This window comes from Suillus plorans (genome assembly GCF_016647745.1).
Source record: "Suillus plorans strain S12 chromosome Unknown HD556scaffold_62, whole genome shotgun sequence".
Classification (NCBI taxonomy): domain Eukaryota; kingdom Fungi; phylum Basidiomycota; class Agaricomycetes; order Boletales; family Suillaceae; genus Suillus; species Suillus plorans.
In genome coordinates this window covers 82,539-108,210 of record NW_024537446.1, presented here as the reverse complement: position 1 = coordinate 108,210, position 25,672 = coordinate 82,539, and the positions used below count along the sequence as shown (strand labels likewise).

At 47.6% G+C, this 25,672-nt stretch overlaps 8 protein-coding genes across 8 annotated transcripts; 6 read left to right on the top strand and 2 right to left on the bottom strand.

Moving 5' to 3' along the window:
* Positions 1–4,220: 4,220 nt before the first annotated feature.
* HD556DRAFT_1447311 (uncharacterized protein) lies at positions 4,221–5,465 on the top strand (the record flags this gene model as incomplete). The annotated part of the gene is made up of 9 exons (XM_041307252.1): positions 4,221–4,481; positions 4,539–4,584; positions 4,640–4,780; positions 4,836–4,901; positions 4,954–5,022; positions 5,068–5,150; positions 5,219–5,315; positions 5,374–5,381; positions 5,433–5,465. 9 exons carry the CDS (start codon positions 4,221–4,223, stop codon positions 5,463–5,465), a joined length of 804 nt encoding a protein of 267 aa, XP_041156175.1.
* Positions 5,466–6,724: 1,259 nt separating this feature from the next.
* On the bottom strand, positions 6,725–7,165 carry HD556DRAFT_1447310 (uncharacterized protein; the record flags this gene model as incomplete). Its single annotated transcript, XM_041307251.1, has 3 exons — positions 6,725–6,913; positions 6,967–7,023; positions 7,073–7,165. The coding sequence occupies 3 exons, from the start codon at positions 7,163–7,165 to the stop codon at positions 6,725–6,727; spliced, it is 339 nt and encodes a 112-aa protein (XP_041156174.1).
* A 1,006-nt stretch (positions 7,166–8,171) lies between these two features.
* On the top strand, positions 8,172–9,953 carry HD556DRAFT_828831 (uncharacterized protein). The gene is made up of 9 exons (XM_041311758.1): positions 8,172–8,816; positions 8,866–8,911; positions 8,965–9,105; positions 9,160–9,225; positions 9,274–9,342; positions 9,407–9,477; positions 9,537–9,633; positions 9,687–9,694; positions 9,747–9,953. The coding sequence occupies exons 1-9, from the start codon at positions 8,556–8,558 to the stop codon at positions 9,777–9,779; spliced, it is 792 nt and encodes a 263-aa protein (XP_041156173.1). The 5' UTR covers positions 8,172–8,555; the 3' UTR covers positions 9,780–9,953.
* A 1,083-nt stretch (positions 9,954–11,036) lies between these two features.
* On the top strand, positions 11,037–12,266 carry HD556DRAFT_1447308 (uncharacterized protein; the record flags this gene model as incomplete). The annotated part of the gene is made up of 8 exons (XM_041307250.1): positions 11,037–11,318; positions 11,372–11,417; positions 11,471–11,611; positions 11,670–11,735; positions 11,786–11,854; positions 11,904–11,962; positions 12,013–12,174; positions 12,234–12,266. The coding sequence occupies 8 exons, from the start codon at positions 11,037–11,039 to the stop codon at positions 12,264–12,266; spliced, it is 858 nt and encodes a 285-aa protein (XP_041156172.1).
* A 940-nt stretch (positions 12,267–13,206) lies between these two features.
* Positions 13,207–18,316, top strand: HD556DRAFT_828571 (uncharacterized protein). The gene is made up of 12 exons (XM_041311755.1): positions 13,207–14,542; positions 14,601–14,627; positions 14,681–14,710; positions 14,782–14,880; positions 14,940–15,119; positions 15,171–15,326; positions 15,386–15,493; positions 15,544–15,702; positions 15,758–15,920; positions 15,978–16,174; positions 16,227–16,371; positions 16,426–18,316. Exons 1-12 carry the CDS (start codon positions 13,526–13,528, stop codon positions 18,054–18,056), a joined length of 3,912 nt encoding a protein of 1,303 aa, XP_041156171.1. The 5' UTR covers positions 13,207–13,525; the 3' UTR covers positions 18,057–18,316.
* Positions 18,317–18,593: 277 nt separating this feature from the next.
* HD556DRAFT_1495456 (uncharacterized protein) lies at positions 18,594–20,593 on the bottom strand (the record flags this gene model as incomplete). The annotated part of the gene is made up of 3 exons (XM_041308869.1): positions 18,594–19,153; positions 19,201–20,507; positions 20,566–20,593. 3 exons carry the CDS (start codon positions 20,591–20,593, stop codon positions 18,737–18,739), a joined length of 1,752 nt encoding a protein of 583 aa, XP_041156170.1. The 3' UTR covers positions 18,594–18,736.
* A 2,304-nt stretch (positions 20,594–22,897) lies between these two features.
* Positions 22,898–24,113, top strand: HD556DRAFT_1447305 (uncharacterized protein; the record flags this gene model as incomplete). The annotated part of the gene is made up of 9 exons (XM_041307249.1): positions 22,898–23,155; positions 23,208–23,253; positions 23,307–23,447; positions 23,500–23,565; positions 23,626–23,694; positions 23,747–23,817; positions 23,873–23,963; positions 24,025–24,032; positions 24,081–24,113. 9 exons carry the CDS (start codon positions 22,898–22,900, stop codon positions 24,111–24,113), a joined length of 783 nt encoding a protein of 260 aa, XP_041156169.1.
* A 330-nt stretch (positions 24,114–24,443) lies between these two features.
* Positions 24,444–25,672, top strand: HD556DRAFT_1495444 (Triosephosphate isomerase; the record flags this gene model as incomplete). The annotated part of the gene is made up of 6 exons (XM_041308868.1): positions 24,444–24,555; positions 24,609–24,732; positions 24,788–24,831; positions 24,878–25,076; positions 25,132–25,319; positions 25,370–25,672. The coding sequence occupies 6 exons, from the start codon at positions 24,444–24,446 to the stop codon at positions 25,456–25,458; spliced, it is 756 nt and encodes a 251-aa protein (XP_041156168.1). The 3' UTR covers positions 25,459–25,672.

The window sequence follows — 25,672 nt, the reverse complement described above, 5'->3', positions numbered from 1 at the left end:
TCGTTCAAGTATCCTGGCGGCGCGCGCATATATATGTCGTCGTTGAGCTTGGCATTGAGGTAAGCACTTTTAACATCGACTTGATGTATTTCCCAGTTGTGTTTAGCTGCCATCGTTAGGACAGTACGAATTGTCGTCATACTTGAGGTAGGTGCGAACGTTTCTTGATAGTCTACGCCGTACTCTTGGCGCTGACCATTTGCGACAAGTCTCGCACGCAGCTTTACCTTCTCGCCATTTGGTCCACGCTTTGTCGCTAGGACAAAATGGCAAGGTATTATATTCGCGCCTTTAGGTGGGTCCACAATTTCCCATGTCTTGAGTTTCTCTAATTGACCAATCTCATAGTCTATGGCTTGTTGCCATTCCTCTGCGTCTGGTCCATTTAACGCTTCTCTAAGCGTCGGTTCCTTCTCTGCGGCTGCCATGGCCATATATGGAAAAGAATTCGATTGAGTGTTGTCCGGTGAGTTTTCCATTGCTATGGTTGCTCTTTCTCCTTCATTTAACGCTTTGTAGTATCCTGCAGGGGGTCGTACTCTCGTGGTTCTGGGCGTTATTGGGTCTGGAAGTTGCTGTGTACTCTGGGGTGGCGTTTTGGGAGGTTGGCTTGGTGTTTGTGGGACTTGGGATGTTGCGACGGGCTGGACGATATTCGGTATGTTGATCTGTTCTTCCTGGTTATACTCCCCCTCGTCCAGTATGTCGTTACGAACGATGACGTCCGGCGGGACAAAGCTAACATTGCGTTCGACAGATACTCTTCTCTTCTTCGGCCAGTATACTCGGTAAGCTTTACTTTCCTCGTCTATTCCCACAAATTGACCTTCTTCTGCTCTAGCTTCGAGCTTTCCTCCATCTGGTGAGTGCACATAGAGTCGTGCGCCGAATTCCCGTGCGTTTACTAAACTTGGTTTTGCTTTGTGTAGCAATTCATAGGACGTGTATCCTGGGATCGCCCTCGAAGGTAGGCGATTTTTGAGCCATGTTGTGTAATTGACGGCTTCGGCCCATAAAAACTTTGGTAGGTCCTTTGCGAGTAGCATGGCTCGCGCGTGTTCGACTAATGTTCGATTTAGTCTTTCGGCTACACCATTCTGCTGTGGGGAATCGTGCACGGTGAGTTGTCTCTTTATTCCTTTTTCCTTCAGATATTCATCAAACTCCTTGCTTAGGTACTCTCCTCCTCGATCCGACCGTACTTTGCGCAGACGCGCATTATATTGTCGGCTTACATAAGCCTCGTATTCCTTGAATGCGGTAAGTGCGTCGCTCTTTCTCTTCAGGAATGTTACCCTCGTTTCCCGACTAAAATCATCTGTAAAGGTGATATAATACAGGCATCCGTTTATCGTTTCGGTTTGTGCCGGACCCCATAGATCTGTATGGACGAGGTCCCCATATGCGGATGATCTGGTCTTTGACTCGTTTGGAAATGGTTGTCGAGTGGCTTTGGCCTTTGCGCACGTTTCGCAAAAGGTAGGGTTTGAACTTTCATCTAACGTTATACCTCTGATCATGCCCTTCTTTATAGCATTTGTGATCGCTTCGTGGGATACATGTCCCAATGCTCGGTGTAATTCATCGATGGTATGTTTCGTTATTGCTGAGTTTGCGCTATGGGTCACTGATGCCGCGATTCGATATAGTCCTTCTATTTGAGGAATTTCGGCTATGGGTCTTCGCTCTGGTGCTGGGGTCAATATCCTGCACATGTTATCTTCGAGGTGTAATGCGAAACCGGCGGTAGCGATTCTGTTGGCCGATATTAACGTGAATGCCATCTTTGGCGTATATAGGGTGTCTTTGAGAGTCACAGTGGTCTTCTTTGTTCCCAAAGGTAGGTCTATCTTTATATCCCCTTTTCCTATGGCGCTGATGGTAGAACCGTCTGCAGTGTGCACATCTTGTGCTTCGATGGAGGTGAATGTTATGAACTTCGAGCGGTCGGGGCAGAAATGGGACGTTGCGCCCGAATCGATAATGGCTCCTTGTCTCTCGGCAGGTATGTTGATCCTTTTTGCCACATTTGCTAGATCTGATGTGACAAAAGCATAATCATTTGCTCTTTCGATCTTGTCTGCCGCATTAGCCGTTTGTCTTGGCGCCTTTCCACCTTGCCTTGGTCCCTGACCTTCTTTCCCTCCTCCAGGTCTCCAACAATCGGTTTTGTAATGACCCTTCCTCTCGCAGTTGAAACACGTAACATCCTTGCTTGCGGTGCTTGTACGATTCCTTTTCGTACTGTCCTTGGCCGAGAATGCGCTGTTGCCTCCTTTCTTTGAGGTCTTTGGGTTTGCTAGTTGTCTGTGCTCGTACTCTTCAGAGACGACACTGACTAGCTCGTATGGGGTGAGTGGTTGCTTTGTGATTCGGGCTGTCACATTGATTGACGATAACAGGGGTCTGTAAGATTCTGGCAGAGATCCCATTATAATTGCGTAGAAGTCCTTTTCTTCTATGCTCGCCCCCATGCCTGCTAGCGTTTCGCGGATGCGAAACATGTCCCCAAAGTGAGTCTTCACATCACCTCCTTCCTCACATCTTGATTCTTGCAACTTCCGGCGCAGATCTATTTGAACTAATTCTGTCTTGCCTTCGTGTATTGTCCGAATTTCGGACCATATCTTCGAGGCGTTGCCAAGGTGCTGGACGCGCAACAATAGCTGATCCGAGATCGTGCTAAATAAGTGTTGCTTTGCGAGTGAGTCCTTCTGTAGATATTCATCTATCTTCTCTTCAAGTTCTTCTACTTCTGTTTCAGTTGCTACCGTGCCATCAGCCTTTTCGTACTTTCCAGCCGAGTTGGTCTTGTATGGGGTAGGTTCTTTGATTCGACCATCAAGGTATCGCATCAATCCTCGTGCGCGGATCACTGTTAACGCTCTTTCCTTGTAGGTTATCCAATTCGAGCCATTGTCGGCAAGTTTGGGGATGGTGTACAATGAGGAGCTGCTGTGGTGCGTGTTATCCATGATTGTCGGAGCAGGGCTCATAACCTGTAGTTATCTGTAGTTTAGAGTAGATGTTTTAGAGTAGAATATTTGATAAAAAGGCTCCATTCATTGTAACTACTTCGTACAATATATATACTGTTAAACGGTTAATACTATGCGTCCGATCCGAAACATATGAAAACGGACTTGTCTGTTCTCCGTGCTGTGCTTACTAATCGACACCGCTCCGGCTATTCCCGGGTAAGTCGGTGTTCCCTACATTATTCATCTATGTATGTATTACTAATCCTTTTACTCCTGTGCTCGTACAGTCATCATGTACGACTGAGTCCAACACATATGTGCTAAGCACTGGTGGTGATACCTATGGTACCCGCGGGTAAACCCTGCACGGGTGCGGGTACGGGTCTGAGCTTGTTGTACCCGCCGAAAACCCGTACCCGCTCTGACGGGTACGGGTTTTTGCCGGGTGCGGGTGCGGGTCAGGTCCCCGACACCCCAGGGTATACCCGTGCGGATCCCTAGCCATGTTCCATCTGGTGGTTGGATTAGCTGTGGAGGTATAAGGCGATCCTGTGGGATCAACAGTGGTTGAGGAAACAGCGGTTGAAGACCTGGTACAGGTACTAGATTCATTGAGATAGATATTGATCTTATCATACAACGAACGTTATGAGTTCACTTTCAGACTCCGTTTGAAATTTGACATTCTTGCGTCACTTCGAAATCATATTTTGGCTCAAATCACGGTTGCCGAACAGGCTCTAAATCGACTTATAGCCGCAAATCAAAGATAACTTCGGTCGCCCACAACAATTTTCTGACATCCCTGCACTGCGGCCGGCGAGGCCTTGACCTCGAGGGGCAATATCATCCTGCGGCAATCTTTTCATTTTGCCTCATTTTGATAGGTTCTACATCTATTAATGAGAAGCAAACTATCTCTAACTATCTGCAGCGATACAGTAGCATGGAAGAACATATTTCTTGCCAGATGAAAGATGCTCCAATACGATTGTCGTCGAAGAGTCTGAATCGGCTACCATGACAGCCTTGGTACATATTACACCAGCAATTTCAAATTCCTGACCCCCAGACATAGGGACCGGGTCTCTTTGAGGTACCGACTCGGGCCCACTCAGGAAGGCTTACTAGCGCTCAACTCATCTCCGTCCGATTCTCATGGAGCATGTGATAGAAGCCTTATATGTAAAAGGTGCGCAAGAGGTGCGTTGCGCCAGGTTACGCCGAATCATAACGTTCATGTCTATCTCGAAAGGTATAGCATTGATAACAGGGTCTGCTCAGGGAATCGGTCGCGGCATCGCTCTTCGGCTTGCACGAGATGGCTTCAACGTCGCTCTCAATGATTTACCCAACAAGGATGCCGAGCTGGAGGCAGTAGCGACTGAAATTGAAAGCCTTGGGAGACAAGCATGCATCGTTCCCGCCGACGTGACGGTCGACAAACAAGTCAAAGAGATGGTCGATGAAGCTGTTACAAAACTTGGTGGACTGGACGTCGTCAGTCGCTCTTCTTATCTCACTAGACGCCGTGTTTCATGGATATTTATCGTGTAGATGGTTGCGAATGCTGGAGTGGTGGAGTTTGCCTCGCTTGTGTCATGTACGAGTATTTCGGTCAAAGTCTACGATTGACTGTTTCTCATGTCCTTCACTAGCGACTGTAGAGTCATGGGACCGCACACTCTCAGTAAACGCCCGTGGAGCTTATCTATGTTACAAGTATGCTGCAATACAGATGATCGAACAGGGGCGTGGCGGTCGAATCATTGGTGCGAGCTCAGCCGCGGGCAAAATGGGTGCGTCATATAGATATCAATTTGCTTGAGCAATTTTATCCAGATGAACAAATAGGCTTCGCCCACATCTCCTCGTATACAGCGAGCAAATTTGCGATTCGAGGGCTCACTCAAGCTGCAGGTAATTCCTGAGATACTCGCATGTACAGCTTCTAATAAAGACCGTTTGATAGCTGTTGAACTCGGTCAATATGGAATTACGGTTAATGCATATGCTCCGGGCGCGATACAGACTTCCATGAGTAAGGTCGAACTAATTTCCGATTTCTCAGCTGATTCCTAGTCAGTCAAGATCATGCTGGATGAGTCTGGGAACGTGGATTATAAACAACTTATCGACAATCCTTGCTCGAGGAAGTGGTTTACGTCGGTGAGCAGAGCGCGATGACAAACTTTACCCAGATACTGAACACCTTCTCTCTTCACAACCTCGATAAGTTAATGGAGAATGTCCCCATCAAGCACGTCGGACAACCTGAAGATATAGCTAGCATCGTAAGCTATCTCGCATCGAAGGAAGCGCACTTCATTACTGGTCAGTTCATGCCTTTATTGTGCCTGTTTTCTGCTCACGTAGCATGTGATGTCTCCAGGTCAATGTGTAGGTCGATTTAGTTCACTACATACAGCTGGTCTGACTTTTTTCTCCTAGATTTCTGTCGATGGGGGAATGAGGATGGACTGAGAAAGCCTTGTAAACAGTTACTATGTTATTACTCCCTGTAGATGCTATGGTGTGATTCCAATATCGAATTGAGGATTTCTTCCCTGACTGATCAGTGGTGGTGCTGATCGAATTACTGGGAAGGTCTTAAGCTTGAGGATCAGAACACTTCGAGTATTTGTAAGTGACGTTAGCAAAGACTTCGAGTCAGAGTCCATATAAACATACATCTAGTCGGTGCTCAATTACCGACGATTTACCGTCGTCCATTCAGACCTCTGGCTTAGACAGAACGTGTAACTCGGCAGAGTGGGTGCCCACTTAGCTATTGTCATTTTGTTTTTCGGATTTCCCATTAGCCTCGACAAATCTCCATGAACTTGTTGAATTTCACCGCCGTTCCCGCAATCTTTTCGTCATGATTTTCATCGATTGATATTGGATTCTCATCATCGAATGTGACCTCTGACCTGGGGCTCAGAAAGATCTCAGCATTCGTATGGAACAACTAGGAGACCCGTGCAAACCCTATATAATATGCCTTGCGCGCACGGGCCTGACATGGTCGCAGAGACAGAATACAAGGGTATAACTTGTGTTCAAGCGTCCCATCTTTGCCCTGCGGCGTAGGCCTGGCCGCCTGAGCTTCGTTGGGGCAAGGCGGTGGATTCGAGGTTCCGCAGTAGTATTCCTGAAAATTCAAGGGGTTTTCATATTCAGATCGTTGCAAGTCTAGTCCTTACCTTCTCCCTTCAAGATTTAAGGAATGGATTACGCACGGAGCAATGACTTTATCTTATTGAGTCTATAATCAGTATGTCTAGTATGCTGCGGCATAATCTCAGGAAGGTGATCAGCGCGAGATGAGAACTCGGAAGAACTACAATATACACACAAATCAGTCATTTCGATCCCCACGCCACACAGGGTGCGCAGTATTCGAGAAGGGCAGAAAGTTGACGCCGGTCAGCCTTACGCAGTCAGTTGTACAGCCTCAAAGTGCAAGTAGATCGAGTGTCGGGGTTATTACCTTGTAGGTGACATATCTACGCATCTGTAGATGGAAACCATATTGAAAGTCTGCGTGACAAATTTCTGCGCGCATAACTTACGTAGCACGAGGGAGTCCCTTTCCAATATCCCTGTTGCTTTTATCATTGATTCATGTGAGGGTATAGATATTACGTGTATTGTCCTATATAAACGAGTCGATGCTTGTTCGATTTAGCACCGGACATAATGTCAATCACGAACAAGTACTCACGAGCAACTACAGCGGCTCATGCGCTTTCGCTGACCCACCAGATCCCCTTTACTTTCCAAACTATCCAGAGTGCCAGAAAAGAGCCAACAATATACATTATTATCCGCATCTGTCTAACGCCGCCTGCGCCGGAGAGGCCGAATGCTTGCGCAGCTCGTCGAGATGACTGAGACAAGGATGTTGAAAGGCTAGAGAAAGCGTTTCCCTACATGCGAATATTAATATGTTTCAAAGTGAAGAGGAGAATCACTAAGGTACTGTATCATCTAGAGTCAGATGTTGTCTTTCGGCATCGTCATAGATGTCTGTGGTGACCTGGAAGACCGTTCAGAGGTATGTAGAAATGAGGAAATATCAATCATACTCCGCGCAGTGTTCGTATCTTTGAATGTAACTCATCTAGTCGCTGATCATTCTGTGATTCGTAGGTCTCTTCTGTAGTTCGTGACGAAGACATGGAAGGATTAATGTGAGAGGCAGCTTTGTTACGGCAGGGGGGTCTACCGTTTTTAAAACTCCGCTCGCCGCTAGCGGTCCATTGGACCCGAGAAACAGTTGAGACGGCTCTTTCCTTCCTTGCCAGGTACATCCCGCCCAGCAGGCCGGGAGCAACATCCGCGTAGACCTCGTCTACAAGATACTTTAACGGATACTGATGCAGCATTGCCTCCCGGACAGATAGTGGGGGGCGGCCTTCCAGCGGAACGCATCGACGACGAACTTGTTATATCTTCAACAACCGATCTGACAATTATCGTCGGCGCCCCATTCAGAAGCTGGTTGACGAACTCACCAAGTTCATGGGCAGGGAGCCATAGTGGTGGCTACACAGTTTTTCAGGAAGCTTCTTCGAGTGGTGAACGACTGAATTCGTGGAGGACCAAAGGGTTGGACTGGGCGACTAGTAGCAATAGGGGGGTAAACTCGATGTAGCGTGGACCGTCCAAGGTGCATTCCATGCAGGCCACTGAGTAGCTTTGTCGCATAAGCAGGAAGCCTGCGCCCCTGCAGTTGATGCAGGTGGGGTACATATTCCATTGGCCACTACAACACAGTACCAGGTATCGTTCGTCCACATTATTCACTATCACTTGAATACCCGATGAGCAAGCTGGATTGTGTTGGACCTTTTCCAATTCTTGTCATCATGTTCAGCAATTAGGTCGTTCGGACCCATCGCGAGGCGACCCACTTGATTTGTCTGCTAATTGAATTACGTGAGTAGTTCTTTATCATTCCGGCAGACTCTACAGTTGAACGTTGATTGTTGGTGCACAACAACGACAGTTCGGCCTGTCTTCGAAGCTAGAATAACAACTACAATTCTCGCAGGGTTTGGTGACTGGTCGTAACGGACACAACAGCAACTGGCCTATTTTCGAAGCAGGCATAACGGAAACTACGATTCTTGCAGAGTTTTGTGACTGGCCGTAATGGACGCAATAGCAACTGGCCTGTTCAAGTAGGAATAACAATAGCTACAATTCTCGGTGACTAAAACTTTTCAGACGATGTTCGCCTTTATCGAAGCCTCATCCGTCACCGTCGGAGTCTCTGACCAAACTTTTGGTCGTGACTTACAACCTGGAACAGCTTGAAATCACTGGTAGCATACAAGTTACCGCATCGACTCAGAAGCACACTCAACGACGCCCACCACTCAAGCCTCCATGCACCGATGCCGTGATCATTGTCATGATTTATCGCCGCAATTAGCTTCTACGGCGAGAGATATTCCAAGAGTAGTTAGTGTCTTCCACCCTGAAAGGAGCTAGGATTCCTGTGATATATAATCTGATGGTACCACTTTTTTCGATGTAGCAAGCTCATAACCTTCTACCATAACCATGTCGCCTCACAAAGGGATCGCGCTCATCACAGGATCTGCTCAGGGCATTGGTCGCAGTATCGCTCTGCGGCTTGCGAGGGATGGCTTCGACATTGCCTTGAACGACGTTCCTATGAAAAGCGAACAGCTGGCTGCTGTTGCTAGTGAAGTAGAGGCATTGGGACGCAAGGCGTGTATCGTGATTGCGGATGTGACAATCGAAGAGGAAGTGAAGAATATGATCACTGACACCGTCAAAGAGTTGAGTGGATTGGATGTGGTAGGACCCTGAGCTTCCGTTCCTGGAAGTTTGCTTATGATTTCCATAGATGGTCGCCAATGCTGGCATTCCAGGAGCCAACACTGTCTTGGAAAGTAAGCTCAGAGGTTCTGTTCGAGTATGCGCTGCAATCTCTTATATGGTGTAGCCACTGTTGAAGACTGGGAGCGCACGTTCACCGTTAACGCCCGTGGAGTTTTCCTGTGTTATAAACATGCTGCAGTACAGATGATATCTCAGGGTCGCGGTGGCAGGATTATTGGCGCAAGTTCAATTGCCGGAAAGATTGGTGACTACTATTCCGTGTTGTGTTGAGTCGAGCTGACATGAGCGCTGTCTACAGGATTTCCATCAGCTGCTGCATACTGCGCTAGCAAGTTCGCTGTCCGCGGATTGACGCAGACTGCTGGTGAGCAGAAACATCTTTGAGTGTGAATGATCACTAAAACTGGCCAAGCTCTTGAGCTTGGAAAACATAATATCACAGTCAACGCCTATGCGCCGGGTGTCATACAAACCCAAATACGTACGTTCCATGCGAACATGGTATGTAGCTCAAAGCTCAAAGCTGATCACTTTCGGGAACTTAGTGGATAGTATTTCTGACCAATCTGGAAATGTCAGCTTGGCAGACGAAGATTCGACGAATTACCTTGCTCAGGTCTGTTTGTGTTTCCTTCATGCTCGCGTGTATCTGTACCGTCGACTCACGTCGTGCAGCTAATTGGGAACCGGCCGATCAAACATAACGGTCAACCAGAGGATATCGCAAGCATTGTCAGTTATTTGGCATCAAAAGAGGCGCATTTCATTACAGGTGAGCTCTTATTTTGTCGTTCATTCCCTGCAGCTTGTTTGACGCTGCGACAGGGCAATGCGTAAGTGTACAGTGCTGGCCACCTAACTTTCAACGTATTCACTACACTGCAGATTTCTGTCGACGGAGGCGTCGTTCTATCTTAGCAAGTCCGAACACAATGTACTAAAAGAAGAAACAAATGTATCTTCAAGAGGTAACGCCGCACATGACGGGTTAGAGTTACTCCTGTTTGAATGAATGGATTTATATTTGGCCATTTACGCTCTGTGACAAATAAACAAGTCTCAATATCACGAGTTCCTGCTGATATATCGCAGCACGTTCGTATTTTGCAAGTCCGCATGTCAAAGACCCAGGAGCCAGTGTTCCTAGACTGATATCTGGAAGTAGACCGGAGGCCCTTCCTTCCTCATTCCAAGGCTTTCGAGTTAAGCAAGAGTTCTAAATGCTGCGTAAAGTCAGTCAGTAAACAACCCAAGTAATTGAGACTCGCGCATAGTTTCTGCTCCAGACATGGCATATTTATGGATCAAGGTTTGACAGTCCTATGACGATAAAGTTGGCCCCTGAGTCTGCTGGAATGATATAAACCAAGGGAAAACGAACAAGTGCGGACTACAAATTGATAACGAGTCCAGTGACCCCCCTTGCAGGGAATGCCGCCATGTCAAAGGGCTGTCGGCAAGAACTGCACGAAAGTAGTCTAGTTGAACCAATGGGTAGGCGACTCAGGGATGAGAGGGAAATCTCACAGATAAGCGCATTACTTGTAACTTGAAGCTTGAAGGAGGTTGTCTCCTCAGGTCAACCTCATGTTGCAATACCCCGTGGCAATTGCAATACGGTATTGTACAAGAGTCAAAACGATTGTGAATGCTGCATTTTGTATGGGCATGTTCAGTAGGTTAGCTATTTTAAAATTTAAACTTCCGCCCGGGAGATTTAGAGTTCACGACATTGTTTTTGCAATTCAAATGAGCTTACCTACCAAGTTAAGTACTTCCTTAACTGGTCTTTTTTTATTCTATCTACTATTCTTCCGCAATATTTGAGCCTTCGGATGATCACCCAATGATTACTCGTAGGTCACAGCACTATAGATAAAAACATACTAACATAGTATCACTGCCAGTATCTCCTTGGGAAGCCCGGTCACCGTCCCCAGTACGCTCGGGCACATAGGCCAGCCTAAAGCCCTATGATGAGGCCTGAGGGCTGGGCCCAAGGTCACACCACTGACTGACAGTGGCGTTGAACGTTGAAGGCTTGCAACTGCGTTCTATCCCCTTCGTACCGTTATCCTGGTCTGCTGTTTCTGGACACCATGATAAGAACTTGAAGCATTCAAAAGGTATTTAACATCCGTAGATTATCTTTGGATTGCTCGATCAATATTCTCAATGTCTCAATCCAAAGGTGTCGCCCTCATAACCGGTTCAGCACAAGGAATCGGCCGTGCGATAGCGATCAGATTAGCCCAAGACGGCTTTGATTTAGCGCTCAATGATCTGCCCGGAAAGAAGGAAGTATTGGAGGACTTCGCAGCCGAACTTCGGCGAGGCGGAGAATCAGAGAGCTCATACCATCCTAGAACATGCATTGTGACTTGCGATGTCAGTAAAGAAGACGAGGTGAAAAGCATGATTGACACTACAGTTGACGCTCTAGGGAGCTTGGACGTCGTGAGTAGCGACGCGGAATGCGTAATCGTTGGACTCATGACATACTACCACAGATGATCGCGAATGCCGGAATTAGTGGCATGGTAGATCTCTTAAGTGGTACGTGGATCGATCGTGAACCATACCTGGAATAGTACTCACTTTTCATGTAGAAACTCTAGAAGGCTGGGACCGCATGATGAAAGTCAACGCCACCTCTGCATTCCTGTGCTATAAATACGCCACAATCCAGATGGTGAAACAGGGACGTGGCGGCCGCATCATCGGTGCCAGCTCCATGGTAGGAATACAAGGTAAGAGGCTGTCCCTGAGTCGAGTGTGGCACCTGAAAATACTGCGTCTATTATGAAGCCACGTCCCCTTTGATGTCCTACAGTGCAAGTAAATTTGCTGTTAGAGCCATAACGCAAGCGGCCGGTAAGATCATTATCTCATGCACATGTATTAGTACTAACGTCCTCATCAAGCGCTGCAACTCGGACAATACGGAATCACGGTCAATTCCTATGCTCCGGGAATCATAGCGACACCCATGGGTGAGTGCTAAAGTAGGTTTTTATGCTGTCCCCGCTGAATCATGGACAGTTGTCGCATCAAAGTCCCAAATTGCAAAGCGAGGCGACAAGGTTGACTACTTCCAAAAGGTGCGACGAGGTCTACTATCATAATATGTCTTGGCTAAATTGTAGCACAGACGATCGACACCTCTGCAGTCGGGTACATCGGACAACCGGAAGATGTTGCCAGCGCCGTTGCATACCTCACTTCCAAGGAGGCCCATTTCATCACAGGCAAGTCTCCCATTTCAAAGGGCTGTGTGCGAACTAACCTGTATTTCTGTGTGTTAGGACAATGCGTAAGTTCATTTGAGCCATTGGTATGTCGAGCAACTGAGATGAGGAACCGGTCATGCAGATTTCCGTTGACGGTGGTTTGATGCTTTCCTGATGCGAGTCCACGAATTGCCGAATAATCGAATCCCAGCGGGAACACAAGTTAAGAAATTATTATCACACAATTTTTCAGTCACTTTGTAGGTGTGGTTCAGCCGTGAAATTTAGGGGAATCAAGCCGTCGTCGTCTATGATTTAATATGCAATATGTTCTTACTTTTCTTTGCGCTGGATCTACGAGAGCACAGTTTAATAGTATTGCTGGATTTTGATGATGTGCGGCGCCTGCATAAGACAACTGTGATGGCTTGACGATCTGTTGATCACCACATAAGACAATTCTCGCCGGCACGGCCCACTCAGCGGATGTTCTTGCTTATCCGTTCGTAGATGCGTTATGACTTGCTACTTGGATTTGCAGATGTATACGTGGAGCGTGCACGATTGCCAGTGGTCTGCCGAGTCTGTGTCTCCGTCGGAATAGTATTCGTTCGGCAAATACACCGGAGAAGATAGATTGGTTGATACAGAGAATGGGGCTTGCAACGTTCATCGTTCGCCTCGGACAAACTTTCGGCGCACTTTCATGGCGGCGAGGCAGTGTAGTGGGGAGTACAAGATAATCGTGTCGGATCACAATATCATCGCACATGTTAGGGACTTGGCTGCGGTTCATGACACAACGGACGTTAGGATGTTGTTTTCATCCATGCCTTGGCAGTCCCTCTATCCAAAGATATCATCCCCGTGCGTCCTTATCAATCGCGGTCATAATTGCTTCCACCCGAAACAACTCATACTTGCAGCACTCTGGTACATTCAGCCTGTCTTCGCAATATTCACCTGAATCCATATTCAGTATTACTAGCGCACACTCACAAAGGAGCTGTTGAGATCACGAAGCCTCAAGGTACATATCACCTCAATTCTGGAACTTTCGTAAGTGTCAAGACACTAGAGCCTAGTAATTCTTTAGGCGTGATAACTGATCATGAAAGATGGAAAGGATTACAGAAACGGGATGCCAGACATAAGTTCTCTCGGATGATTTCACTGCGCACCAATAAAGGAGATGCTGTATATGACGAACATTTAGCTGTGCGCAAGTGGCGTAGTGATGAAACGAAATGAGATCCACGTTGTAGCAGCATGGTGTGGAGCCACTAGGAACGCCAGAAAAGCGCCTACATGAGGTGGGTTGTGGGCACAAAATCAATGCTACTCACCACCCATTAGCTTTACGGTATAGACGTATCCACAAAACACACCCATCGTTTGCTACTGACTGTCTGTTTCTCTCTAGACTAGCACAACATGTCAGTGGAACTTTCGGATGTGGCAAGAAACGCAGATTTCATCTTGGAAGAGCACTTGACGCAGTCGCGCATAATGCTAGGACACAAATCGTCAGTGTTAGCAGCCGCGTTCTTCAAAGATGGTCGAAGGGTCGTCACCAGTTCATCGGACAAAACCCTGCGAATTTGGGATGTGCAAAAAGGAGCATTGGTAGGAGCGCCATTCGAGGGACACAAGGGCTGGGTGCGAGCAGTGGCTATATCCCCAGATGATAGGATAATTGCGAGCGGCGGAGAGGACAAAACTATTATCCTATGGAATGTGGAGAACAAGCAGAAGACTTTGGATCCGCTGGTGAAGCATGCGCGCGATGTGAACTCGTTGTGCTTCTCTCCCGATGGCAAAAAACTGGCAAGCGGGTCATCTGATTGCACGGTTGTTGTATGGGATGCAGAGACTGGCGCTGTCCTCGCGACACTTTGTCATAATAGTGTGGTGTTGACTGTGGTATTCAGTCCCGATGGGTTGAAATTGGCCTCGGGATCAAAAGACAATACCATCCGCGTTTGGCGCACTAATGACACCGAGGTTCTTCTCGAGTTCAATGCTCACCAAGATCGGGTTCGAAGCGTTGTGTGGTCGCATGACGGCCAGCAACTTGTCTCGGCATCATACGACCAAACAGTCAAGTTTTGGAACTCGTCAAACGCAGACCAGATTGGTCAACCTTGCGCTGGTCACACTGCCTGGATCTACTCGCTCGCCATCTCCTTTGACAACTCCTTCATTGCCACTGCCTCTTGTGACAACACGGTGCGGCTGTGGAGCACAAAAACACACGAACAGATAGGGCAGGCACTTGAACACACCACCTGGATCGGCTGTGTTATAATTTCTCCCAATGGAGAACTACTCATGAGTGGAGATGGAGATGGGAAGGTTTGGCTCTGGTCTATCAAGAACATACTCGAAGATTATAATGCGGAGGATAGACTAAAGGAAGAGCAACAGCGACTCCTCACCGATGCTGCTGCCGTAAGTTTCTGTTTCCGCTCTGAGTCCAACAAAGTTATAAGATGACCTTTCAAACCAGAATGTTCTGTCGACACCTTTCATAACGGTAAGATTTCTTCTTAGCGCGGCATCGTATACTGCTAATGACATTGAATGAAGGACATCGATCAAAATGACATCCAAGCTCAGGTACGCTCTTACCCATGATTTTTCACTGTGCCTTTCTTACCCGTAGCCCATTCCTCTGCGCTATGGTACAGCCACGCAATGAGGACTCTGACAATTGCGACATTAAAAGCCATTATTCTTCGGAAACTCATGCAGCCTCTAGTATCCTCTCGTTTTCTTCATCATTCGACGTGAGTTTTCCTTCGGTGCATCTGCTCATTATGGAATGTGAGCATATTTTATTATGCAGAGCCTCCCTATAAACCCGATGGTCCGGAATGCATGCATCACTGGGGACTTGCATACTGCTGAAGAGATTTTGACCCAGAAGATCGACACCGATGGCGACAACTGTGATTCTTATGCCAGTCGCTCGGTTGTAATGGCGCGGAATTCTGATTGGGACCAGGCACTTCGAGATGCAGTCAACGTAAGACACTCTGCTCTTCGTGACTGTTGATTTGACTCCTCTGTGATCTAGTCAATCGATATCCAACCCTCATTAATGGGCTGCATCTCTAAGGGCATTGCCCTTTGCGGCAAGGGGCAAGTTTGGAATGCCATGGAAGCTTTTGATCTCGCTTTCACATTTGCTATTCATGATTCGATGACCATTAATCTTTTACTGTTGATCAAGGTACGATTCATACCATCTGCTATTTGGGTCAATCTCAGTCTCAGTCTTCAACTTTTCAGGCTATTGCGCTTTTCAATGCAGGTCATCGCGAAGAGGCAATCCGGCGAGTTCAAGACCTAGCCATTGCTCGTCAGCACTTAGATACACTTTCGTGCAATGTCGTAAACGTGAGTCTGATGTCAGGGCTTACAGAGTGTCACTGAAATGCATTTGCCAGTCATATCTACATGTGCAACTTGCAACCATTGCTTTTGAGAATGGGCGGTACCTCGAAGCTGCCGAACAATTCACGGAGGTCCTCGTTACGAATATGAATATGACTGGCTCATCTTTACGCACGGCACTGTACGAACCTAGATTAAAGATATTCACCGTGGTCTGTCACAACAACGTCACAACACTTCCAACAATTAATGGCATGCGCTTTGCAGCTCTTCGGTTGGGACTTGGATTCATTATGGCAAACCATCCACCAACGACAGTGTGACGCGTTCCTCCGCGCGGATCAAGTGATCGAAGCGATCGAAGCGTATCAGTACATGATGCACATGATTGACGAGGCTGAGAAGACCAGCTGTCTCGGATGGTCTACCGGTGAGTGTCTTCCAATTTGAACAACTTGAACATCGATATTGACCCGAGGTCGATTAGCCTTCAAGCAAGACTGCATTGCACGCTGTGTGGCCAAGGGAAAAGAAGCTGTTGTTGCGAACGATCAAGCAAGAGCTTTCAAGCTTTATTCGGCAGGGATAGGGCTAGATCCCTCATACGACCTCCTTTTTGTACACCGCAGTAATGAAAATTTGAGACGTAACTCATATGCAGAAGCCCTCTCCGATGTAGAACAGGTGCGGATGATAAGCATGATCTTTATCATTGTGTTGACACTGTCATGCATAGGTGATCAAACTCAACCCTTCGTCTCATATTGGGTACCAACTAAAGCACGAAGCGCTTTATGGGGTACATCGCTATGATGAAGCAGTTGTGACCTTCAATATCATGCTCTCCAAGTTGGAAGACGCTCCCGACACGCAGATACGACGTAAGTCCCGAATCTTTCATGAGTTGACGTGGTCATAATCACGTTTTTCTCCAGAACTACGTCGGAAATATCATTATGTCACTCCTTGTGAAGTAGAACGTGCTATTCGAGGAGCGATTCATGCTCACCTGGACACTGCTCCACTTCGTTTACTCAACACCTCTACTGGGCGTTTGTGCGATCGACAGGCACAGATAACGGCCTTCATGGAAAGCACAGAGTACGAGAAACTTACGTCTTCGTTGATGACACACGGACACCTTCAATTGGAGTGCATCAAAGAAGTAGTGGTGATGTACTTCCGTTGGGTAATGTTATCGCATACGTGGGAAACGAAGGAGCCGCTATTACTCGACATCCAAAACAAGGTCGTGTACGATTTGGATCCAGTCGGAGCTATGGTGAAGCTACAGACGTTCTGTAAAATTTCCCGTAATGCAGGGTATCACTGGGCATGGAGTGATACATGTTGCATCGACCAACATAACAATGCTGAACTCCAGCGCTCGATCAACTCCATGTTTATCTGGTATCGCCATTCATCTCTTACGATCATCTACCTATCCGACGTTGCGCCATCGTCGAAGTCCGGCGCACTGGCAAAGAGCGCTTGGAACACGCGAGGATGGACTCTCCAAGAGTTCCTGGCTCCCAAAGTCATTCTCTTCTACCAAGCAGATTGGACCCCATATCTCAATGACCGTTCTCACAACCACAAGGAGTCTGTTCCTATCATGCATGAGTTGGAGGATTCAACAACCATAAACGCCCAGGCCCTCGTGGCTTTCCGTCCAGGGATGAGAGGTGTCCGAGAGAAACTTCAATGGGCGTCGACACGTGTCACGACATTACAGGAAGATATCGCATACTCATTGTTTGGCATCTTTGGCGTTCACCTACCTGTAATCTATGGCGAGAAGAAGCATCACGCTCTCGGGCGACTGTTACAGGCCATCGTGGCTCAGTCGGGTGACATCAGTGCCCTGGACTGGGTCGGAAAATCGTCGGAGTTCAATAGCTGTTTGCCAGGCGATATTGCCTCGTACGAAGCGCCGCCATGCATACTACCATCGCTATCAGAAGATGAGATGCAGGTGTCGGTCTCCAACCTCCGCAGTGCCGCGGTTGTGGAGCTGGCTGTGGCATTGTACGCCCAGCTTGACAACCTGTGCGCTCCTCGTTTCGCGAACCGCAGACTGCTCCTTCCTTGCATCACCTTTCTTGTCACAGGAGTCAGGAGGCACGGTCTACACCGGGAGACATATTTCACATATGACATCAAAGCAGACGGACTCCAAGACTTGTCAATCACCACCGAAGACAAGCTGACTCAGTTCTCGCAGGCAAGACCTTCGCGGCAGACATTCTTGCTCGTCCGACCCTGGAACCATCATGACCTCGGGCTGTCTGATTTCTCGGACGATATGCAGACCGTGCCCGGGTCCCCACTAGATGATTTATGTTGGGGCTACCCTAAAGAAGTTGGTCTAGTTGATTTGGAGTCTCAGTCGCGAGCGTTGAGGTTGATGGTTCGCCTCGGACAGCCTTTTGGCGCACTTTTATTAGCGCAGCAGCGTGGCGGGGAATACAAGAGAATCGCATCAGATCATGACATTGTCGCACGTGTCAAGGACGTGACTGCTGTCCGCGACATGTCGAACGTCAGAACGGTAGAGATATTATAGTCTCATGTATTTCGAAGGACGAGGGATTTTGACGCATATCTTTGACTGTACTTTCATGGAATTTCCAGTACTCCAACTCGGCCTTTGAATTGATATGGTACATTGATGATTACAACAGACAGACGATCCACCATCCCAGCGCCCAACTGCGTCTACCGCCACCTCCCTTCAGCACCTCACTAACTTCATGTTGCCTCCTACCAATGTGATATAAGTTTCGGAACTTCACCCTCCCTCAGGCCTGAGGCTCTGATCGGTACCTCGTAGCACGCGGCGTGTAGCAATTTTGTTTAATAACATAATTACCGGTAAGTTCATAGCTTCATTCAGTCTATCTCTTGTTCATGTAGCATGTGATATTGAAATATTACTTATTGGCTCGACTTCTGAAGGTGAGTGGATTGCCCTTCTCATTTTCAGTGTCACGCTCCTTGCCTTCACTTTCCCCCTTGTGCGGGCACACCTGGCCCATGTTGCGGTTCCGGAAGGCCGGACTGGAGAACATTCCATTTTTCTCAAATTTCATTCAGTATGGATGACGGTAGTAAGACAGATATTGATCAGGCCTGAACATCTAGACGACATGATGATTTCAAAAAGTCAAATGTCCTGTTCGAACATACATAGTGCTACTAGTCCAAATAGTCTTCCAGCATAAACGACCTACTCCTCCCAATTGCCTACGCCGGTAGAGTGTCCAACAAAAGATTCAGGATACCAAGGAAAGTTGATGCTGATACGCACGCTAAGACAAGGGCACCCATCCAGGCACCCTTATTGACTGTGGTTTCGATAATCACATCATACGCTGCGCCTCCCCTGCTAAACACGCTGGAATTGCAGAAACACCTATCGTAAAAGTTGGAGTACTGGAATACGCACGCCAAGATCACCAGGAAAAAGTTTACAAAGGCAAGGAATTTGCCCGTCCACCGCAGGACGTGTGAAGATGCTATGGCAACACGTGTGGATAGTGATACTCGGCGGCGGCCAGCAGCGGAATAGTGGGCGAGAATACTGGACACCAGGAGCATCATCCAAATTAAAGTCGAAATGGCTCCGTAAAATAGATAGCCCATAAACCGACACCCAATTTTCTGTCAGACGTTAGCCAACTTGATCACAAGTATACAGGAAGACCCACTGTTGTAGGAGTGAACCACGCCACCATAAGTGCTGCCCCGACTGTTCCCCATTGTAATCCCAGCGAAGCGCAGGAAGCGATAAACATTCTTGTGAACACACCAGGTGCCCAATGGCTGCGTACAATCTGCACCCCATTAGGTTCCGCGCAATACACTGTGATGTCGCGGAGGGATTCGCGTCGGTTACTATCGTGAATGCTTTGGGTAGTGTCGGTGTATTGGATGGTCTTGATGTTTTCGGTAGGGTTGTGAATGCCAGATTCGTCCCCATCACTCCCGCACACGGGAGGATGGCTATAGGCCTTCTCTGATGCCTCTGAGTCCTGTTTGAATACCATGAAGATAGTCTCTGCTGTAGATGCCCATCGCAGCGAACGCGAGTAATTAAACACCGGAGGGGTGAGAAGTTCGTCTGGAGACATCACATCATCCTCTTTAGCAGTTATTGCCAACGCTCTCCGGGATGACGCAGAGAGCATCCCGACACGGACGTCTGCTGTTCCTGTGTGCATACTGTGCCTGTCTGCACGGTCATACGCAGCTTGTAAGCGATTGAAGTCGCATTTCGGGGACAGCTGCAGCCATCCGACGACTATCGGAATCAACCACAACCACAATGAGCCAGTGGCCTGTCCGTTGGATTGGAAGTCTGCACCATTCGATGGTGAGTTGGCAACAGTCAAGATATAGGCGATAATGACCCATGCAATGGAGGTTGCGGATGCGATTGACCAGGTATGGGTGTAGTCCACAAATTCAGCTAGGCATTTCCACCAGTTATTTCCCGGACGGATGAGAGATGGCAAGCGTTCGTGATCAGGATGCAGTCTGAGAGGGACTTGCTGAAGGCTGCTCAAGATGGAGAGCGCGAAATGTGAATTAGGATGATAGTTCAGCGAGTCAAACTGGTAGGTGATCCAGCGAGAGTTGAGGAGGGTGACGAATAGAGAGTAACCAGCAAGTGTCGGTGAACCAACAGTTAACACAGCAGACATGAGATTATCAAGCCTGTACTGTGCGCCAAAGGGGAGCTGCGAAATCAGTGCAATATTTGGCAGCAGCCATGCACTAAATTCTTGCGAAAATTCAGGCCACTGAAAAGCTTCTTGTCCAGTTCCGCATTTTGATTTACACAACGAGTAGCTGATCGCTGTTGCATCCGAAACATTCGACACGGGATATCCGGTACTGTTGAGTAAACCGTCGAGGGTAGCATTTGGATTCTGAATGATGTTGATTAAACACTGAGAGAAGTTGGCTGCCGCAACGACTGTTCTGGCAGCGTGCACCAGTAGTAGTAACAGAGCTATGGACAAGTATTAAATGAGACACCCATAAATCCGTAATCCAGTCATTGCGCTTACCTGCCTGAGAGCCTTTGTGCAAGCGCATTGGATTAGTTGTGTCGATTTTGTATGTAAATAAATTGGGGTAACTTACTAGAGACAGGTAGTATCTCTGCCTTTATACTTTAGTGCGCACTGTCGAGCTTCCGCTCACGAGATCTAGAGGGCAGTGTTACTGCAACTTGTTCGGTGACTTCCAACGAGGATAGTGGCAGTCGATGCGGCTGAAATGACAATATTAAGGTCCATCTCGTTAATTATGGCTATGAAGACCTGACCTGTGCATCTGTCAAGGAAGTTTTGTCTACCAAATTACCAAAAAGATTGTGTACGGGTTACGACGAACACACTGTTTACATGAATATCACTGGTTTCTGGTGAATCCGTCGTATCGTTTTTTTTATTCAAATATCTACTGCCAATTTTGATGACCGATGACACCGAGTATGAAGCAGAGGTCGCCATAGTAGAGGAGACCGAACGCAGCATGACGTGGTGGATGTAATGGATGCTGGTGATGTATAGATAATACCCAAACTAGTTGCCCATCAGAAGATGCTACCAAAGATTTTGACAATTGTTGATTTGAACGAGCTGGCTCGGCTTGGGCCCGATAGATTGGACACAGCCAGTGCAAGGTGGTCGAAATCTTGTTTGGACGTACATATGCCACTTCGAGGATGTCGTGGCGCTGCTCTCCCGCGGACATTATGTAAGCACCAGGTATCGATGATCCGTAGAGCTTCATTACCGATTTTTGTACCTCCCTCTCCAAGTCGCAGTCATTTCTCATCACTCATTACTGTCATCCACTGCTGCGCATACAGCTTCTCGTATCGCAACGTTTCGCAAACCGTCCCTGACTTGATGCTCTCGATCATCCGGTTAGCACGGACTCCTCCCTAATCCTGGTCGGTGATCTTCCCAGTGCTCGGTGCAATCATACCAGCGTTTATCATACCGGACAGTTCTCCACCATATGGAAATACATGCGCAACATGACTTGAAACCTCAGCCGAACTCCATCCACAGTTCCCATATCTTTTTCACCTTCCTCTCCCACTCAGCCCATCCTCGTCCATCGCACGTAGTACCATGTTTGGTGGCTTAGAATGCCGACATATCAGACTTGAAGCCAAGTCCTTCCATATTACCTTCGTATCTGTTTCACGATCTTCACACTCTATTAACGGAAAGAATATTCAGGCTCATTTCAAGCGCATTCCCGATGGCATCTACATATCCATCAATGTCGACTCTCTGAGACGCCGGAAATCGGAAATTGGCCATCGGTGTCTTATCATCCAATGAATTTGTAGCATTGGGGAAATACTATAACTCTGTAAAGTCATCGAGAGTCCTGACGTGATATGAGAACTGATCTTTGGTTTACAGTTCACCACATGTCTCATCTGCGCTGCCAGTAGAGATCAGGGCATTCTGTGAGCTTGGTTTGATGTGAGTGAATCCGGACTCTGCCCTGTGAGCTTTTGCTGGTGAATCACTAACTGCGGTCCCTTATAGACTGTGAAGTCGCTTGACACACGGATGCAGGCCACGCACAATTTGCCAAATACGTGGCGAGCAAGACAGTCCCACCTGAACGACCCTGTAGAGCATTTTCAGTTGGTTCTGGACCAGTATCTGGTCAGCCATCCAGACCACGCGATGGCTCTCACCAACCTTGCGTATGCGTGCCTTCAAGGATATACTCGCACTTCAAACATCGACTCCACCACTTTCCTCTGCCGCGATGCCCTTGCATTGCGTCACAGGACCGTCAATTTGCTCGTCCTCAGCTTACTAGATTCGGGCTGCTCCAATTTCGTTTCTGGTTTGCAAGTCAAAGAATGGTGTGCGCGCGTCCTAGACACCTAAAACAAGCCGAGGCTTCAAGGAAGCCCCAGACCCTGGAAACTCGGGTCTAGCAACAATTGGTGACAATTCTGTCTTGAGGAAAGGGATGATATCGGCGAGTGTGGCGCAATTGCAAAGCAGTTCCAGAATCCAGATAACGATGATGAACACTACGTTTCTTCAAAACCTCGACAAGTTCCTATCAAGCCACGTTGGACAGCCTCAATATGCAGCTAGCGCCGTGGGCTATCTCGGAGCTCATAGCTCCATCGAGCCTATCTCTTGCTCACGTAACATGTAATGTCTTCGTCAATGGTAAAAAATGTATTCTTACTTCTTGCAAATACTATGGGGCGCAAAAACCTCTTTCGGATTTTCTGGCAAAACTAAAAGGCTACATCCGATAAGTCAGTATTTAGAGTCTGCGGCTCAGTATCAAGCGCGTGCAAGACTTGCCCACACTCTCACTAATATTGAAATTCCTCTCTCTTCCATGTCGCAACCTAAAGGCACTGCTATTGTCACAGGAGCCAGCCGGGGAATTGGCCGTGCCATCGCATTTCGCCTTGCTGACGATGGCTTTGATATCGCTCTGAATGACATTGCGACCAAGAGCACAGAATTGGATGTTGTAGCCAGTGACATTAATGGTAAGGGACGACGAACGATCGTTGTTCCAGCAGATGTATCGGTGGAAGATGAGGTTAAAGACATGATTGCAACCACTGTTCGCGTTCTAGGGGGCGTTGATGTAGCAAGTCTTCCTTAACACACTTCTGATAGCATTAGCTAATATCAGGCAGATGATAGCTAATGCCGGGATAATCACATTTGGCAACGTCTTGGATGGTAAGTGGCCTTTATGTGGCACTAACGTCCACCGCAGTTATACCTGTACCCAGCCGACGTAGAAAGTTTCGATGCCACTTTCTCTGTGAATGTCCGAGGGACGCTCCTCTGTTATAAGCATGCCGCCCGGCAGATGATCGAGCAAGGACGGGGCGGAAGGATTATAGGCGCATCATCAGTGCTCGGGAAGAAAAGTCAATGCTTTGGCCTGTTCAAACAGTATTCTGACTCACCTGTGATACAAAGGTTCCAAGGATTTTATTGTGTATAGCAGCAGCAAATTTGCTGTGAGAGGGCTCACTCAGGCTGCAGGTGAGATGATGATAGACATAGAACGAGTAATGGATAACCGATTCCCTTGATCCTCCGCAGCTATGGAGCTTGGTCCTCACGGTATCACCGTGAACTGCTATGCTCCGGGGCCCATCCAGACAGAAATGCGTGCGCATTAAAGTGTTTATGTAGTCCGAACAATGTCCGAACCCACCTTCAGTGCAGACTTTGAGAGAACAAAGAGAACGATGGACAGTTGAACAGGGACTTGATCCTGGTTCGATTCAACGAGTAAGACGCGAGTTGATTGTGCAGAGTTATACATTTCCATGGTTTTTCGCATCAGGTGCAGACAACAGTTGGGTACGAGGGTACTCCAGAAGATGTCGCAAGTATTGTCTCCTACCTCGTGTCGAAGGAGGCGCACTTTATAACCGGTGAGTTTCGAGTCCCACTCAGTGGGACATCATGGCTAATTGGATACCTGATGTTATACAGGGCAGAGCGTATGTGCACTTGGAATCTCGTCAAACCTTTTGATAATCTCGACACAGGTTTCTGTGGACGGAGGTCTCTTTTTCACTTAGGCTGCAGCCGGAGTCAGGGACAAAAAAGATTATTGCCTAATAGTTAGCATAATCAGGCACAAACTGAATTGATTCTGGCCAAATCTCGTACGAATTGTGTCAGATTTGCGTCTGGATCACGTACCCTGGGCCGCGACCCACGTTTGAAATTTATTGATTATCCTCGTATGATCTCGTTGTAATCCGATTTAGCGCGAACATCGGACGATTAGATATGGACTAGTACTCAACTTGAGCCTGCCAACGCCGCTGTCACTGCTCTCCTCTGCTTGACACCGTCTTTGAATCCAACTCTTCTCTCTTCCACCATATACCTCGATTTTAGTTGATATGCCTCGTCAATTCTTTGTCGGTGGAAATTTCAAGATGAACCCCGTCTCGCGGGGTCAAAAGGAATCTATCATCAGTGTCCTTAACTCTGCTGATTTGGACAGTACGACTGGCGCGTATTTTTCTTGCATCTATGAGACCTTTAGCTCACAGAGATTGTTGCAGAGATCGTCATTGCGCCTCCGTCACTTTATCTCATCCCACTCAAAGACACGGTGCGATCGGAAATACAGGTCTCTGCTCAAAACTGCTACTACAAAGATTCAGGAGCATTCACTGGTGAAATAAGGCGAGTCAACAGAAAGCCTGAGTTGGCTCAATCGTGAACTTTCTTTCAACATTAGTCCTGCACAACTCGTCGACGCCAATATCCCGTATGTGATTCTGGGTGAGTGACTTATAAACTTCCATGGATGTCGGCTGAATTATTTTAGGCCACTCTGAACGCAGGACCCTCTTCCATGAAACGTCTGAGTTCATTGCCCAGAAGACTAAGGCTGCTTTAAATGCGAAGTTGAAAGTCATCCTTTGCGTCGGTGAAACCCTTCCGGAGCGTGAAGCAGGGCAGACTGCAGCAGTCGTTCAGAAGCAGTTACAGGCCGTCGTCGATGTGCTGCAGGAGAGTGACTGGAGGTGCGAACTTGAATAGTTGTGCTGTGCCATGCCGTGCTGATTGACAATGTTCCAGTGCTGTTGTGATCGCATACGAACCTGTGTGGGCGATTGGCACAGGCAAAGTTGCCACATCCGCTCAAGCTCAGGAGGCTCATCTGGATATCCGCACGTTCCTCTCTCAGAAAGTGTCCCCCGCTGTAGCAGAGAACACCAGGATTATCTATGGAGGCAGTGTTACCGCTGCAAACTGCAAAGAACTTTGTACGTCCACGGAAAAAGACAAACAAGAAGATACTGACACTCTTTTTTAGCTACTCAACTCGACGTAGATGGTTTCCTTGTCGGAGGAGCTTCATTGAAGCCAGAGTTCGTCAATATCATCAACGCGAGGAGGAATTAGATTGTGTGATGACTCTGCAGTTGTACGATACCGCTTGATATTCAGATGAACTTGCAGATTATGTACTTAGACTTGCGAAAGAAATAGGATCACTGTAGATCGTGAATCAGTATGTTCAGAGATATCAATTGGTAGGTCTGACATACTTATAAGAAGTGTTCGGTCGGAATTTATACGCGATCATGATTATGATGTAATAGCTCACTTTCCCAGC